Source organism: Jaculus jaculus, chromosome 9 (genome assembly GCF_020740685.1).
Source record: "Jaculus jaculus isolate mJacJac1 chromosome 9, mJacJac1.mat.Y.cur, whole genome shotgun sequence".
Lineage (NCBI taxonomy): Eukaryota > Metazoa > Chordata > Mammalia > Rodentia > Dipodidae > Jaculus > Jaculus jaculus.
The window spans coordinates 81,200,140-81,217,106 of NC_059110.1; the positions used below are offsets into that span (position 1 = coordinate 81,200,140).

Sequence of the window (16,967 nt, forward strand, 5' to 3'; positions counted from 1 at the left end):
CCTTACCCCGCTGTCCCCCTCCTCCACGGCTTCGCCCTCCCCTGCCGTGCTGCTGAAGCTGCTGGTGCTGGAGGAGGAGCGCGAGATGTTGGCGCGGCCGTTCTCCTTCAACTTCGTGAAGGGCCTACAGGGGAAGCAGAAGCGAGACAAGCCCTGGTCACCAGCACTGAGACCCATCTCAGCCCTCAGACCGAAAGCTGGGCAGACCCAGCAGAGATCCGAGCTGGCCTATGGCCCCTTGCACCCCTTCTGGCCTTATGTTCCAGAGAGTTAACAGAAAAGCCATCACTCTCAGCTTGCCTGGCAACACAGCACATGAGCCAAGACTCCACATGGTTTCAGACAGCCTCTCCCAATCCCTGAATCTCTTACTTTTCTTTGTTGGTACAGATTTCTGGAGAGCTGGGATTGGATGAGGTCTCCGATTTTATCTCCTGGGAAGAATGTCCGCCATCTGGGGTCTTTGGGGTGCTGGAGGTACTGTCACTGAAGGGAAGGGAGTGAAGGAAGAGTGAGACTCTGTAGCCAGAAACCAGCCCTTGCACACCCCTGGACGCAGACAAAGTTCTGAATGTGGGGGCCAATGCTCCCCACAGAATGTAGCCACCACTCCCTTCCCTACCTGAGCCCTGAGACAGCAGCAAACAACAGGGGTTTCTACCCCTTATAGTAAGGGCCATTCTAGATTCATAGATGAGGGTCAAGAGCCCCAAACAGGAGCCTTAGCTTGATGGCCTTGAGCCAAAGTCTACCCCTAAAGTCACTCAAAATGGCCATCTCACAAGGGCAGAGCTATAGGTCAAGAGGGTCCCACAGGGAACAGAGGGTATCTGTGTAGTAATCAACCAAACTCCCATGGATTCCTGGGAGTTGCTGGAGGGCCACCTACTGTATGACTCTTGGGAACAGCCTACAAACAGATGATAATACAAGACCCCTGGATCCATGTGACAAGGCAGCCAAGGACACTAGGGAACAAAAGGTTACTCTCAGCCGGATCCAGTAGTTTTGCAAGGACCATGTACTGGTACCCTGTGCCCACTACTGGAGAAATAATGGCTCTGTCCTCAGTTTAGTAACAGCATTGCTGAGAAATAATACTCATGTCATACAACTCTCTATTTAAAGTAGACAATTAAATGGTTTTTAATATGCCCAGAATTGTATAGTCACCACCATAATCTAATTTTAGAACATTTTTATGGTTCCTGAAAGAAACTACAGCCCCATCCATAGTCACTGCCCACCCCTACCCACTGACCTATTTTCTCTCTATGGATTTGCCTAGTCTGGTCATTTTGTAACAATAGGATCTAGCAAAATACATATGGTCTTTGTATCTAGAGTCTCTCACTAGTACATTTTCGAATTTACCTGTGTTGTGGCCAGCATCAGTACCTCAGAGCTTTTTGTTGTGACATAATAGTCCATTTAGTTTTACCTCACTAGTTATCACATGGGAGGCATTTGAATGTTTCTTTGGCCGACCATAAATACTGCTGCAGTGATCACCTACCTGCACTGACTGAGCTAGCTTCGTAACACACAACTGTTTTCAATTCTCTTACACTAGGAGTAGGGAGAGCTGCTAGGACCTGCGGAACTCTCTGCTTAGCTTTCAGAAGGCTTCCAGGCTGCTTTCCAAAGCAGATGCACTATTTTACATCTTTACCAGAAATGCACAATGGGTCAATGTACCACATCCTCTCTAACATTTGTCATTACTTGCTCTTTTTGATCACAGTGATCCTAGAGCTGTTAAATGGCCTCCATGAGCTTTTGATTGGCTGCTAGTGACTTCCTCATCATCAGCCAACACATGGTCTGGCCCATTGCACTGGACTTGCCTGCACACCCAGCAAAATGGTCTCACCTCCTAGCATTAGGAGTGCTTCTCTGGGCAGTCTCTTCCCCTCCTCCTCCCCTCTCTCCTCCTCCTCTTATTCCTCTTTTCTTACTCCTGCCCAGTCGTCTTCGCCAGCTCTTGGCTTCCACCTGCCCAAGAATGCTGGGGTTCTGCACATCCCTGAGCAGTTGCTTCTGTCCCTTTCCTGCATGTCATCAGTTTGCCTCAAGTTACAAGCAAACTGCCTGGGAAGCTGCCTTCCTGTCCTTGGCAAGACCATGCACTCACTCCTAGGGGCAAGTCTGATTCTCTGGCAGTGCACACCTGGGCACCGGGCATGGTGGGCACTGTGTGGCAGAAGCTTGCCCGGCTTGCTTCAAGTATTAAAAGATAACCAGCAAGGACAGATCAAGTGGATGTAATATCAAGTTTACTAAAAAGATCATAGCACATTTTAGACGTTCAAGGAAAGATTCAATTAACTCCGTCTGGCAGCTTACGTAGGAGGGGGCTGGAGGTATACAGCCATGGTACAGCACCTGTCTAGAGTGCAGGTCCAAAATCCCAGGTTCAATCCCAGCAATTAGGTAGGGAAATGAAGCAAGGGGGAGGGGCATTTGAGTGAATAGTGAAAGCAGAAGCAAAGAAAAACAAAAACCCAACCAAGGTTGGAGAGATGGCTCAGTAGCTAAAGATGCTCACTTGCTTGCAAAGCCTGACTGCCTGGTTCAATTCCCCAGTACCCATGTAAAGCCAGACACACAATGTGGTGCAAGCATCTGGAGTTCATTTGCAATGGCAGGAGACCCTGGTGTGCCATTCTTTCCCTCTCTCTCTCTCTCTCTCTCTCTCATAAAAAATAAATGAATGAATGAATAAATGAATAAATACAGCCAACTAATGTTTCCTGTCTGGGTCCAAAATGCTAAAGATCACTGGGTGTGGTATTGCACATAATCTCAGCGTTAAGGAGGCAGAGGTAGGAGGATTACCAAGTGAGCTCAAGACCACCCTGAGACTGCATAGTGAATTCCAGATCAGCCTGAGCTAGAGTGAAACCCTACCTCAAAAAAATAAAATGCTAAATATCAGGCTGGAGAGATACCTTAGTGATTAAGGAAGCTTGCCTGCAAAGCCTAAGGACCCATGTTCAACTCTCCAGGTCCCACATAAACCAGCTGCACAAAGTGACACAAGTGTGTAAGGTCACACATGCACACAAGTGGCACATGCATCTGGAGTTCAGTTGCAGTGGCTGGAGACCTTGGCGCACCAATTCCTTCTCTCTCTCTTTCTCTCTAGCATTAAAAAAAAGAACCAGCCTGTTGGGCTTGCCTCAAAAAAAAAAAAAAAAAAGCTAAAGATCAACTTTGGAAGTCCAGAATCCCAGTTCCACTAACTCTTCTAGAAATGTATCCTTCAACGCTTCTTAGCATATTGCCAGGATGCTATTTTGATATATATTCAAGTATATTTTCAACTGCATGAACTACCTTTTCATGGTCTACCTCAGGGTTGCTATGTTGAGGCTCTCTAGAACCAGGACCTCTAAAGAGCTGACTACAAAATGGAGACGAGGTCTTGCTTGGGCCCTGAGCCCTGCGGTAGAGACTGCATCAAGGCACCTGTGCTGTTCAAAGGTCACATCAAAGCATGAATACCTTGTGGCTTGTCTCTGGCTAAATTCCTTCCTACACTCTGCCCTGTGGCTTATAAGGATTCTTCTTGCTCAAGGATAAAATGCCTGGATTCTTTTTAAGGTAACATTGCCAAAACCCAAACACAATTTGGGTAGCAGTAAAAACTGCTTGGCCTAGCTTAACCAGGTTCCTACCATTTTTAGAAACCTGATAACCATTATTCTGCTCCTTGCATTTAGTTCCTACATTTTTAACCTTCTTATGAAATCTGTAGCTTCCAAATTTAAATAGTAATGAGCTAAAATGACAGTCCTGTGAGGTTGCTAGCCCATCTGCCTTCAGAGCCACCTGCAGGGCTTATGACTCCCCAGATCAGACAGCCACAGACCTTTTTTATTTTTTTAACGTAGGCAGAGTCAACAGCCCAGTATGAGCCAGAAGTAGTTATAGAAAATGGACCTTCGAACTTCGTCAACCCTTGAGTTTAAGAGATGGAAATCCCTGAGGCAGGAGGGTGTTGAGGTAGGCTAGATAGGCACAGGGAACAAAGAGACATATTGGCTAAAGGCTTATGCAGAAGGACATCATTTGACTATCCAAACAGTAAAGACACAAATCCATTCACAAAGGTCTGAGGCCAACACAGTCAACAAAGACAATGGCTGACTGTCCTTGCTTCAGTATAATGGTACCTCCTAGCCTTGAAAAGTACCTGCTCCAATCATGCACCTGATGCAATGATATACCCTAAAACCCCAAAACGAACAGAAAGAGGGAAGTAAACCCTATTCTAGGGAAAAATCCCAACCCACTTCTAAAACTCCCTGCCACCCCACTCAACTCAAAAATAAGCCTGCTCTCCATTCAAGTTTGCCCATAACATGGGCTGCTCAAAATCATGCTATAAGTCACTGCTAAGAAGCACAGACTTCCTCAAGAATACATGTCTGCTCTGTAATTTTAAAAAAAAAAAAAAAAAAAGCCGGGTGTGGTGGCGCACGCCTTTAATCCCAGCACTGGGGAGGCAGAAGTAGGAAGATCACCATGAGTTCGAGGCCACCCTGAGACTCCATAGTGAATTCCAGGTTAACCCCGGGCTGGAGTGAGACCCTACTTTGGGGGGAGGGACTTCCCAATTCCTTAAAAGAACACATCTGGGGCCTAGGGAGTTGGCTCAATGGTAAAAGATGCTTGCGAAGTCTGCTAGTCAGGGTTCAATTCCCCAATACCCTTGCAAAGCCAGATACACGTGGCTCATGCACCTGGGGTTCATTTGCAGAAGCAAGAGGCTTCTTGACACACCTACATTCATTCCCTCTCCCTCTCTCTCCCTCCCTCCCTCTCTCCCTCTCTCTCACGTACACGCGCGCGCGCACACACACACACACACACACACACACACACACACACACAAATAAATATATTTTTAAAAATACGTTGGGTATGGTGACATACACCTTTAATCCCAGCACTTAGGAGGCAGAGGTAGGAGGATCCCCATGAGTTTGAGGCCACCCTGAGATGACACAGTGAATTCCAGATCAGCCTGAGCTAAAGTGGGACCCTACCTCGAGAAAAAAAAAAAAACACCTGGGCTGGAGAGATGGATCAGCAGTTAAGGCATCTGCCTGCAAAGCCTAACAACCTGGGTTTGATTCCCCAGTACCCAAGTAAAGCCAGATACACAAAGTAGTGCATGCAACTCGAGTTCATCTGTAGTGGCTGGAGGCCCTGGTGCGCCCATTCTCTCTTACCTCTTTTTCTCTCACCCATATTCTCTCAGTCTCTCTACACACCCCCCCCCCCAAAAAAAAGCCCCAAGCATAGTGACACACAACTTTGACTCCAGCACTGGGGAGGCCAAGGATCGCTATGAGTTCAAGGCCAGCTTGAGACTACATAGTGAATTCCAGTTCAACCAGGGCTAGAGCAAGACCCTACCGCAAACAAAAAGAATACCTTTGTTCTTGCATGGAGACAATGGCACAGCTGTGCTGAATGGATCAACTGCTGAATGAGCGATGGGACACAAAAGTGCCTGAAGACAGGCAGGGGGCAAGTGAAGCCATCTCTTAATGCTGGACAAAACCGTCCCCCCTTGGGCACCTCAAGCTGTCATGGTTAGAGTTGGGGCCCTGACAGTTACCATCGTGTCCGGCTATCTCCCTGTCCCTCAGAGCCTGGGTGCAGGCGGGGGAAGAGTCCAGAACGCCGTTTGATGGGGCTCCGTGACTGGTTCTTCACGGCAGCTGTGGCCACTGCAGGCTGTGAACGAAACCACCAGAGTGAGCGCACACTAGGCCTGCGTCTCCTTCCTACCCGCCCTCCGGTTCACATATAGTTCCTGATCTGGAGATTACCACAAAAAACAGCAAGGGGGCTAGAGAAATTGCTTAGTGATTAAGGCTCTTGCCTTCAAAGCCAAAGGACCCAGGTTCAATTCCCCAAAACCCATATAAGCCAGATGCACAAGGTGGCACATGTGTCTAGAGCTGGTATGCAGTGGCTGGAGGCCCTGGCATGCCATGTTCTCTCTCTCTCTCTCTCTCTCTCTCTCTCTCTCTCTCTCTCTCCCTCTCTCTCTTTCTCTCTCTCTCTGAAATAAATAAATAAAAATAAAAGATGTTTATTTTAAAAAAAAAAAAAAAAAAAGGAAGAAGGGCTAGAGAAATGGCTTAGCAGTTAAGCGCTTGCCTGTGAAGCCTAAGGACCCCAGTTCGAGGCTCAATTCCCCAGGACCCACATTAGCCTGAGCACAAGGGGGTGCAGGAGTCTGGAGTTCATTTGCAGTGGCTGGAAGCCCTGGCACGCCCATTTTCTCTCTCTCCCTCCCTCCCTCTTTCTGTCGCTCTCAAATAAATAAACAAAAGAAATTTCTTTTTAAGGAAGAAGATACTCTTAAAAAAAAAAAAAAAAGGAAACAGCCAGGAGCTGAGACCTTACGGCCCAACCACTCACAGTCTCTTTCCTGTGTTCTTTAGCTAAGCCTTTGGCCCCAAGGAATGCTACAACAGAGAACAGAGAACAGAGACCAGAACTCCTGACCACAAGGTCAGGGCCACCCAGATATTGAGGGCTGGAATGACTCAGGGGATCTCACAGACTGAGAACCACAAAGCCACAGAGCCCTGGAGTGGCCTGGTCCAACCTGTCGCTTAGCCAATAAGGAAGCCGAGAATCAGAAAGCAAGATATATCAAGATCAGCTAGCAAGTCATGGGCGGGATAAGGACAAAGACCCAGGGTCCCTGACTCTCCCTCACTGCAGAAGTCACAGTAACAAGATGGCATGCAAGTCACTGACGCTATATGGTTCGCTCTCCTCCCAGCCCTGGTGGGAGTCACCAGGCCAGAGCTCTCAGACTTACAGAGCCTTCACTCCCTGAAAACTGTACCCACAGGATGAAGAGGACAAACTGTGAGTCCGGCAGGCCTGGCTGGAACCCGAGCCCTCAGCTCAGCAGGGTGACACCTTGAGCAAGTGATTCAATCTCTCTGAGCTTGCTTTTCCCAAAGTGTGGAGTAAAGACTACTTGGTTATCTATTTTAAGTGGCTTTTCTTAAGTATGGATTTCTAACTCAGTGTTCAACGCTAGAATGGCCACTGCTGTCATTAGTAAGAAGGAAACAGGGCTGGAGAGATGGCTCAGCGGTTAAGCGCTTGCCTGTGAAGCCTAAGGACTCCAGTTCGAGGCTCGACTCCCCAGGACACATGTTAGCCAGATGCACAAGGGGCGCATACATCTGGAGTCCATTTACAGTGGTTGGAGGCCCCATTCTCTATCTGCCTCTTTTTCTCTCTGTCACTCTCAAATAAAATAAAAGTGAACAAAAAAATAATTGTTTTTTTAAAGAAGGAAACAGGGACATCTCTCACTCACTCATGGGTCCCAATCCTCTGAGCAAGAAAATGCACTCCAGTACCATTTTGCAGAGCTGTCCCAAAGAAGAGGACGTAGACATGAATTAAGGAAACTCAGAGAAGGAGAAAGGAAGGCCTCTAGTCCAGGCCAACCCCAGGGGCCACGTAGCACGGAGGCTCCAAAGAGCCACTTCCATTGGGCAAGGTCATCACCAAGAAGCTCAAATTCCTTTGAGAGCTTGCCCTGTTCAAGTTGCCTGGCCTGAGTCGGGGTACAGGCTGCCTTCCTCCTCTGGCCCCACATGCTGGCTCAGGGTCCACCACACTCACTGAGAAGGTAGTCTTGGTGACTTCCATGCTGTTGTGGACAATGCCCCCACTGAGGCTCCCAGGGAGGCTCCCAGTGTGCAGCTTCCTCTGGCTGCCCACCACCGTCTCCATGGAGTGGCTGCGCACACGGATGGCCCTCTGCAGGGAGAAGGGACAAAGTGACAAGAGCCTGAGAATCAGCACCTGGTCCCCTGGATGATCCTTTCTTTGACTGTGTGCACATACACATGCAGAAGCATGCACACAGTCACAGAGACCCACACCCCAGTCACTAGTGTCTGCAGAGTTTTCCGTATTCTGTCCAGGCAGGGCAGCCTGAGGGTCCAGTGCTCCAGCTCCCTGCAGGTGGACCAAGCTTGTTAGCCTCTTACAGGTAACGGAAGCCAAGTGCGGAGCTCAGCAGAGCTGGGTGACACTGATCAGTTACCAACCTTATCAGCTCTGAATTATGGCTTCCTCATCTGTGAAACAAGTATGCTGCACTCCATGCCGGATGAGGTGGAGGTTGAACACCGGTGTCAGCCTGAACAATGACTTTAATTCTGTTTTATCTTATTTATCTTTGGTGTGGGGCTAGGGATGGAACCCAGGGCTCACACATGCTAGACAAGTGCTCTGCCACTGAGCTACATCCCCAGCCACACACTAGCTCTTTATTCAGAAAACTAGGCTTCCTTTCATGAGTATATATTGGACCACCTTTCCTGCCTTCACCACAGGTGTGCTTGGCAGAGACAGGAATACATCCGCCCTCGGTGGAACTTTAGGGCAAGGCTGTGGTATGCATAGCTGCCGAAAGGGGTAATGCCTACTCAAACTGGGTACAGGCAGAGGGCCTCATGGGGCATGGGGCTTTGTGTCCACCCAAGAGCAAGGTGGATGTTGACAAACAGTACAGTATCCCCTCAAGGACAGCCAGGTTTGTCATGGTGCACATGAGGGATGAGAGGAAGAGCTAAAACACAGACCACTGAGCCCCTGGGGGGGGGGGATGGCCCAGGGTGACAGCCATCTCCTCAGCTGTTCACCAGAATGGCACTGCTCTGCACAACACCCACAGCGTGGTGGTTATGGTGCCTGGAGCTCGGCGGGAGGAATTCTGGCCAAGTGAAGTCCTAAGGATTCTGGCTCCCCTCCAGGAACTCTGTTTTCTTGCACAGGTCTTCAAAGAACAGGTATACCGTAGGAAGAGGGGGTCTCTCCAATGACCTTGAGCCCTTGCGTCACCTCCCTGTGATCATCCGGCCAGCTGCTTGGTAGCAACACAATGTAGAGGTCAAAATCACCAAGTACTTTAAGACGATGCCACCAGGATGCATACCTGGGCTCTCTGCTCCACCACCCACTTGCTGGGCACCCTGATCAGTCAGTCAACATAATGTGGAATGGGACAGGGCATGTCTACACCAGCAGTGAAAATCTACACAAGGCTCTTAGGAGACAGGCAACCACCTCACAAAGGTGGGTACTTTCACTGTTAATATTAAGCATTTACTGTGTGTTTCCTAGGTACCCAGCACTGTGCCATAATGAGAACTGTGGTCCAGAAACCCCAAAAGTGTCTCTGGGCACTATCCAAGACACATTCCTATGGCCAAGGAGATGGCTCAGCAGTTAAAGGCATTTGCTCCACATGCCTTACAACCTGAGTTCAGATCCCCAGCACTCATGTAAAGCCAGGCACTAAGTGGCCCATTCTGTAATCCCAATGTGCCTACAGCAGTGGGAGGCAGAGTCCAGAGAATACCTGAAGCTCACAATCCAGCTAGTCTGGCCTTCCCAGTAGCAAACAAGAAAAGAGACCTTTGTCTCAAAGAAGGCAGAAAGGGTTCACTGTCGCAAGCTTGTCCTCTGACCTCCACCCATGTGCCGTGGCATATGTACTCCCATACGCACATGCAAACCCAAACTTCCTTTTGTATTTTTTTTTAAGTAGAGTCTCACTTTAGCCCAAACCGACCTATAACTCACTCTGGAACTCCAGGCTGGCCTCGAACTCACAACAATCCTCCTACCTCAGCCTCCTGAATGCTGGGATTAAAGGCATGGGCCATCACATCTGGCTCACAAACATTTTTTAAAGTGCCTAAAACTAGGTCAGTAATGCAAGACCCAGAGTTTATGGGGGTGGCCTATATGTGTCGATTAGTTAACAAGACCGTCAAGGGTCATGGCGCCTGGACACAGCTGCCATGCATGGCTCCCGTACAGGAGTCGAGCCCCTGCTTGTCTCACTGGCAGAAGGAGAGCTCATCTCAATGTCTTCTCCTCTGTGGAATGCAAGAAGTAGTCAAGGCTCTCATTTCACCATCCTTTGACAGTCACACCTGATAGGATGTCTTTGGGGAAAACACTTCAACCATTCCCAAAAGAGATGTGACACTTTTCCACCTGAAACCATTTTGGGGCCAACTCTAAGGAACAAAGCTGGAAAACCAGGAACCACAGAAGAGAAAGGAGGCAGGGGTGATCCTGAATGCCTCTGACCAACTGAGCCTGTGTCACCTGGGTCTTCTTACCATGAGTTGGTGGATTTTCCTCACCATGGTGTGACCTGAACAAGGCAGGGTGTTCTCAGAACCCTGCTTCCCAGAACCAATAAGGACTAAGCTACGGCCAGCTCCCCCGTCTGGCTTCAGTCCTGCGCACCTGTGCACACGCCCCGTGTGCCTGCTGGCTAGCTCCCGAAAACTAACACAGCCACTTTCTTGCCTGTGAGAGAGTTTCCACTCTTGGCAAGGTGGCACCAGACAAACAGCATGAACACTGCTCCCTAGAGCACTCTGGAGGCCAGGAAAGGTCCAAACTTGGTAAAGGGCCTCGTCGCGTCTGCCTTTCCCTCCTGCCAAGGGGAAGGGACTCGGGGAGGCTACCAGTAAACAACATAGCCCTCAAGACAAGCCACCCACAATGAGGCACGAGGCGACAGGCCTCGAACCCTACATCATGTGGCCTCTCTTGTCTGAGTCAAAGATGCCCCTTGAGGAATGTTACCGGCCCCTGCCCCCAGACCAAAGAATGGTCACTTAGCAATAGTGTTCCTGGGTCATGACTACAAGAACCAACATATTCGATTCACTCCACCTCCCAAGTATCTTTGAATCATGCACCATTTGGAGACCTAAGGACCAGCAAGGGGGGACAGTGCACCAACACGCCCATGGGTGAATAGTGAGGCTCCTTAAATGAAGTAAGTGCTCCATAAATCCCGGAATCTTTTCATTCCTGTGCCCTCGCGTGTTGCCACTATCAGTATCATCGCCAACAGTGGCATTACAAGCTCTCCACTTGTGTGCTGATCTTGCCCTCATTACCACCCAGAGCGTGCAACAAACCCCGTGTGAGTGGTCTAAGAATCTTCACATACACGGTCTTACAAGGCTGAGGTGTAGAGAGAATCAAAAGGTCTCAAGTGTGGGGCTAGAGAGATGGCTTAGCAGTTAGGTGTTTGCCTGTGAAGCCTAAGGACCCTGGTTCAAGGCTTGATTCCCCAGAACCCATGTAAGCCAGATGCACAAGGTGGCATATGCATCTGGAGTTTGTTTTCAGTGGCTGGAGGCCCTGGTGCACCCACCCATTCTCATTCTCTCTCTGTGTCTGTTGCTAATAAATAAATAAAAGTTAAAATTTTAAAAAAGGTCTCAAGTGGCATAAGACTGCCCCAGAACACACAGCAGTAAGAGATGGAGCTATGACCCAAAACCCAGGACCCTAGATTCCCAGACTGAAAATATAAAGCTCAGTGTGGTAGCACATGTCTGCAATCCCAACACTCAAGAGGATCAAGGCCAGCCTGGGCTATATGGTGAGAACCTATCTCAACAAGAAAGAAAGAAGAAGGGGAGGGAAGGAAATAAAAAGAGACGGAGAGAAGAAAAGGGAGGGAAGAAGGGGGAAGGACAAGGGAGGAAAGGGAGATGGAGAGGGCTAGAGAAGGATGGGGAAGGACAAGGGAGGGAAGGGAAGTGCACAAGAGGAGAGGGAAAGGGATAAAGAGGTCAACTGGCTGGTGAATTAAAATGACTACAAGCCAGATTTCAGAGTCCCACACTCAAAAAAAACAAAACAACCCAGGTTGATGTCAGAGAAGACATCATGCTCTCCGAGGCACATGGTACTGCTGTCAGAGTCCACAATGCAAGTCTGAGGAGAGGATGGATGGGTTGAACTGCAGGGTGGGCAAGGAGTAAGTCTCCTCTCCTGCTAAAGTCCTGGCTCACCCACCATTTGGCATCTAAACCTGAGACTCTCTGTACAGTGTGATGATGTTCCCTGCCAGGAGGATCTATTACAAGGATGATATATGAGACAGTCTGTGACCAATACCTAGCATGACACCAGGCCCAATCTTAGTGTAGAAGATAGGCGACACGTACTGCTACATCCAGAATTAGTGCTTGATTTGGATGGAACTGCCCAGGGATGCAGCCTAAAGAGTTTCACATTCCAGTTGGTTGGAGAACTGGATGGAAGCACTGTTCTTTTCAAACTGGGCCACGGAGTCAGAAGAGGGGAAAGAAGAGAAAGCAGGCAGTGATGGGAAGAGGAAGGTAAGGGAGGAGAGAGGCACGGAAGCTTTTGTGCCAGTGTAAGGAGGTCTGCAAAGCCCACCTGCCCTTTGCTTGAGCTGCTCAGCCCTTAAGGCTGCCTGCTCTACAGGTGGATGGCCTGGCCTTTGGCAAGTTCTTCTGTGACTTCATTATTTCATGTGACTGTCCCTTGGTATCCTACCACCTAATCACCTCTTCTCTCTCTCTCTCCCTTTCTTTCTTTCTTTCTTTCTTTCTTTCTTTCTTTCTTTCTTTCAGAGAGAGAGAGAGAATATGGGTGCATTAGGGCCTCCAGTCTCTGCAAACAAATTCCAGATGCATGCGCCACCTTGTGTATCTGGCCTATGGGTACTGAGGAACCAAACCTGAGTCCTCAGACTTCACAGGCAAGTGCCTTAATGCTAAGCCACCTCTCCAGGCTCTGATCACCTCTAGTTCCATCACCCTCCCTCGTCACCATTGGCTCTCAGCCCTCAGCACACCTTACCACTACCTTCCATCCAATTCTCCTGTGGGGCATGAGAAGCAAGAGATGGTGTCATTTTCATCTGTCCCTATGTATGTCATCTCATCTCAGCACCAGTTGGCTCCAAGATCAAGTCCCTTCCCTGTCACCCACATCCCTCACAACCTTACAAATGGGTTTTGTGAGTTGTGTCCATTGAACAAACTGAACTAAGGAACAAAAATCAAGGAGATGCACTGGGCATGGTAGGGCACACCTTTAATCCCAGCACTCAGGAGGCAGAGGCCAGCAGGAGGATCACCATGAGTTTGAGGCCATCCTGAGACTACATAGTGAATTCCAGGTCAGCCTGGGCTAGAGTGAGACCCTACTTCAAAAAACAAAACAAAGGGCTGGAGAGATGGCTTAGTGGTGAAGCGCTTGCCTGTGAAGCTTAAGGACCCAGTTTGAGGCTTGATTCCCCAGGACCCATATTAGCCAGATGCACAAAGGGGTAAATGCATCTGGAGTTTGTTTGCACTGGCTGGAAGCCCTGGCATGCCCATTCTCTCTCTGTGTCTCCCTCTTTCTCTCTCTGTCTGTTGCTCTCAAATAAATAAAAATAAAACAAAATTTTTTAAAGCCAAAATGAAACAAACAAACAAAAAAAAAAAAATCAAGGAGGACATGCCTATCCAAACCAGGCAAGCAGCAGAGAAAGGGGGCCCCTGGGACAAAGAATCTAATTCTAATTTTCTCCTTGCTGGGAAAGCTCCAATAAGGGTCTTCTGTCTGCCTGGCAGCTCCACTCATGCAGACTATAGCTCCAAGCCATGAGTCATGCGAGGAAAACTGTAAGGCCCAGCCCACCCTTCCCCCTGCCCTCACTGGATCACCAAAGATAATGGGGCCATCCTGATACCACAGCTTCTGATTTCAGGAGGCCCCGAGATGCCAAGGGCTGAGAATTCTCTGCCCCACTGGCTCCATCTGCCATTGCTGTGTGGCTCAGGCTGCTTCTGCCTGGGGCAGAACTTGACTTTGCCAAGGATGTCTATGATTTTCCTGCCACTAGGGGTCAGGTGAGACCAATGCATTACCTATCCCAATCCCTCAAAGGCTGGAGAAATTAGCCTGTCACTTCCCTGCCTGCTACCCTCCCTTATCTTCTATTCCTGCTTCTGTAAGGTGCAGCAGGTAGAGGGCTGCAAGCTCAGTGTTTCTCCATCTGTGGCCCACATGTAGTGCCCATCCATATCACATGGACACATCACACAGCACTGCCTTTTCTTCTCATTTCATTACAGATCAATAGTTACAGAGAAACAGCTTTCAAAAGTAATAGGCAGCTCATGGATCAAGAAACTGCTCTTGGGCTGGAGAGATGGCTCAGCCTCAGCAGTTAAGGGCACTTGCTTGCAAAACCTGATGGCCCAGGTTTGATCCCCTAGACTAGACTACAGAATGAGTTCCAGGTCAGCCTGGGCTAAAGTAAGACTCCACTTCAAAAACAAACAAAATAAAAGATGGACTAATCAGAAAGAAGAGCTCAGGGAGGGGTAACAGAGATCCACTCCCTAATTTAGTCGCCAAACAATGGTTATCAACTTAACCTGTAAAAAAAAGAAAGAAAGAAAGAGAGAAAGGACGGAAGAGAGAGAGGAAGAAAGGAAGGAAGGAAGCTCTCTTGCAAGGTCCCAAGGGTATGTCCACAGACTCCCCACAGGATGTATCTATCCACCCTGCCTACTTAAGCCATGGAAATGTCTTTCAACTGAGTCATGCGTGCAAAGTTGTCTTTATCATTGTAAATGTATATACTTGCCAATTGTCAGCTACATGAAAACACAAACTTTCAAAGCACTGGTAGACCTGTCAGGTTCCCAAGAGATCCTCTGAGGAACCAGTTTGTAAAGCAGGTCTAGCTGTTCACAAACAACGGGTGGGAGTCTTACAGAATGACAGCTTTGGACACAGCCAAAGGAATGGAAGTGAGATGTAAAGAACTACTCCTCATGTCGTGAAGTGCGATTGCAGAACCTAGGGTCACAGTGGATCTGTTTCTGAGAGCAGAGACAGAGCGCTGTGGTCCCCATGGGTGAGGAAAGACCAGACTCAGGAGAGGCGAGGGGACAGACGGTGGGATCACTGTCAGCCCTGAACATGCCCAATCATGTTCCCATCCTCCTGTGAGATGAGAACCCTCAACACACACATTTTCTTCCTGGAATCATTTTAGACACCCCTTCATTCAGGAGAGGTCCTGTGGAGGTGTGAAGTGAATTCTATGAAGAAGAAAAAAAACAAAAACTAGAGGTGGATTCCTGAGCCAGCTCAGAGCCTCACCTGCCCTCAGCCCAGGCTCTCCACATGGGAGACCTGAAAGCACACTGAAGGGACAAGGCAAGAGACACTCTGGTCTCAGCGGAAAGAAGTTGGTGCTGATCAGCAAGCATCAACCTTCAGACGGCTTGCTCTGTGTGCCCAACTGGGACAGTCTTCTCCTACCTCCAGGGTACAGCCTTGCATAGATATGAAATCTAAATGCAAAAACCAGGTCTTGAACCACAGTTACAAGCCTTTGACATTGAAGAGAAGAATTACCTAGAATACTTGCTCAAAGCCACAATAAAGCCCTTTAACACACACCTCTTGGAACTCACCTACCTCAGGTAGCCTAGAATGGGACAATGATCAACTGCTGCTCCTACCAGAAGCAGGGGACTGGATGAAAATGGCCTTGGGGCGACTATCCTTTAGATCTTCTACCAGGATTTAGCTACTGGGCCACCCCATCCACTGGACACCATGGAAATAATGTCCATAGCCTACAAATGTCTTCAGGTTATAGGCATGTTTTAAACTAGAAAAAGGAATCATCAGCTCTACAACCCAAACAGAAACCTGAGAAATGTCACAAATATCTGCAAAACACAGCAATGTGTTAGCTAGCCAACAGCAACTCCGGTTTGATCATTTTATACAAATTCATTTACTGTGGAATGTGGAGCGTGACACAAGGTGGAAGGAGCATCCAGAGATTCAGAGCGCCTCTCAGTGTCCCCTGCTTGCCGTTCTCCAGCCCAAGCCTGCTTTCCCAAGACCCACCCTGTCTCACCGGCACTCTCCTCTGGGCTGGACTACCTGATCAGGCCCCTCTTCTTCCCATACTTCTTCTTTTTGCCCCTCATCCTCTTTGTTATATTTTTTGAGATAAAGATCTCACTATGCAGCACAGGCTAGCTTCAAATTCGCCATCCTCCTGCCTCTGTCTCCCAAGTGCTGACATTATAAGAGCACCCCCACACCTGGCTCCTCTTGCATCTTGGTCCTCCAATTTCCTCTCTTTTGTTCTGACTGCCATTGTCCATCAAGACTAAACCAGATACCCTAGGAATCTCCCAGCAGCCTGGACAAGCAATTCAGCTCCTCCTCCCCCGCTCAGGGAATCTCAGCAGCTGGCTCCCCAGTACAGCCAGCAGAGCCATGCCTTGTCCCTGGCAGACCAGCCACAGTGGGCAGAGTTGTCACAGCATCAGAAATGGGGAGTCAGAATTATAGAGTGGTTAAGAATCTAGGAGACATGAATTCAACTCCAGGGTGACTTGGGACAAATTATTTAGTCTCTTTGAGACTTTGTTTCCTCACATGGAAAACTACACTCATAATGATTAAAGTGGTATCTGAGGGGCCTGGGGAGATGACTCAATAGTTAAAGGCACTTGCTTGTAAGCCTGCTGGCCCAAGCTCAACTCCCCAGAACCCACATAAAACCAAAAACCAGAGTGGTGCATGGGTCTGTGATTCCCAACACGCTTCCGGCAGTGGAAGGTGGGGCCAGGAGAATCCAGAGTTTCATAGGGCAGCTAGGCTGCCACATACAAAGCAGCAAGAACAAGACAGACCTTGTCTCAAGCAAAAGTGGAAGTAGAGACAAATACTTTGAACTTACCCACAGACCTCCACATGTGTGCAGTGGCATGTACGGACCCATGCACACATCACATACATACATACATACATACATACATACATACATACATACATAAAAAACTGAAACCGGCCATTTTTTGCCAAATTGTTATCCCCATTTCAACCTTTCCCATAGGGTGCTTAAGACATCTGGGAGGTTTACAACAGCAGATGTCTCCCTACAACATAGTTATTGTGTTCTCTGTAATAACAGCGAACACTTTTGAGCACTTACTATGTTGCAGGCAATCTGCAATTTCCAGGCACTATTTCAAAGAACTCTCACAATAATACTGTGAGAGGTCTGATTTATCATCCCTGAG

General features: G+C 48.5%; 1 protein-coding gene across 6 annotated transcripts in view; it reads right to left on the minus strand.

The window, feature by feature from the left end:
- Window positions 1-16,967, minus strand: part of Rap1gap2 (RAP1 GTPase activating protein 2) — a 277,672-nt gene that overhangs the window by 11,006 nt on the left and 249,699 nt on the right. For all 6 annotated transcript variants that reach the window (XM_045158300.1, XM_004667836.2, XM_045158299.1 and 3 more), the window contains 4 exons: window positions 7,678-7,815; window positions 5,633-5,751; window positions 373-486; window positions 7-124 (listed from right to left, as the gene is read on the minus strand). In XM_045158300.1, the coding sequence (XP_045014235.1) occupies window positions 7-124; window positions 373-486; window positions 5,633-5,751; window positions 7,678-7,815 (489 nt within the window). The remainder of the gene's footprint in view (window positions 1-6; window positions 125-372; window positions 487-5,632; window positions 5,752-7,677; window positions 7,816-16,967) is intronic.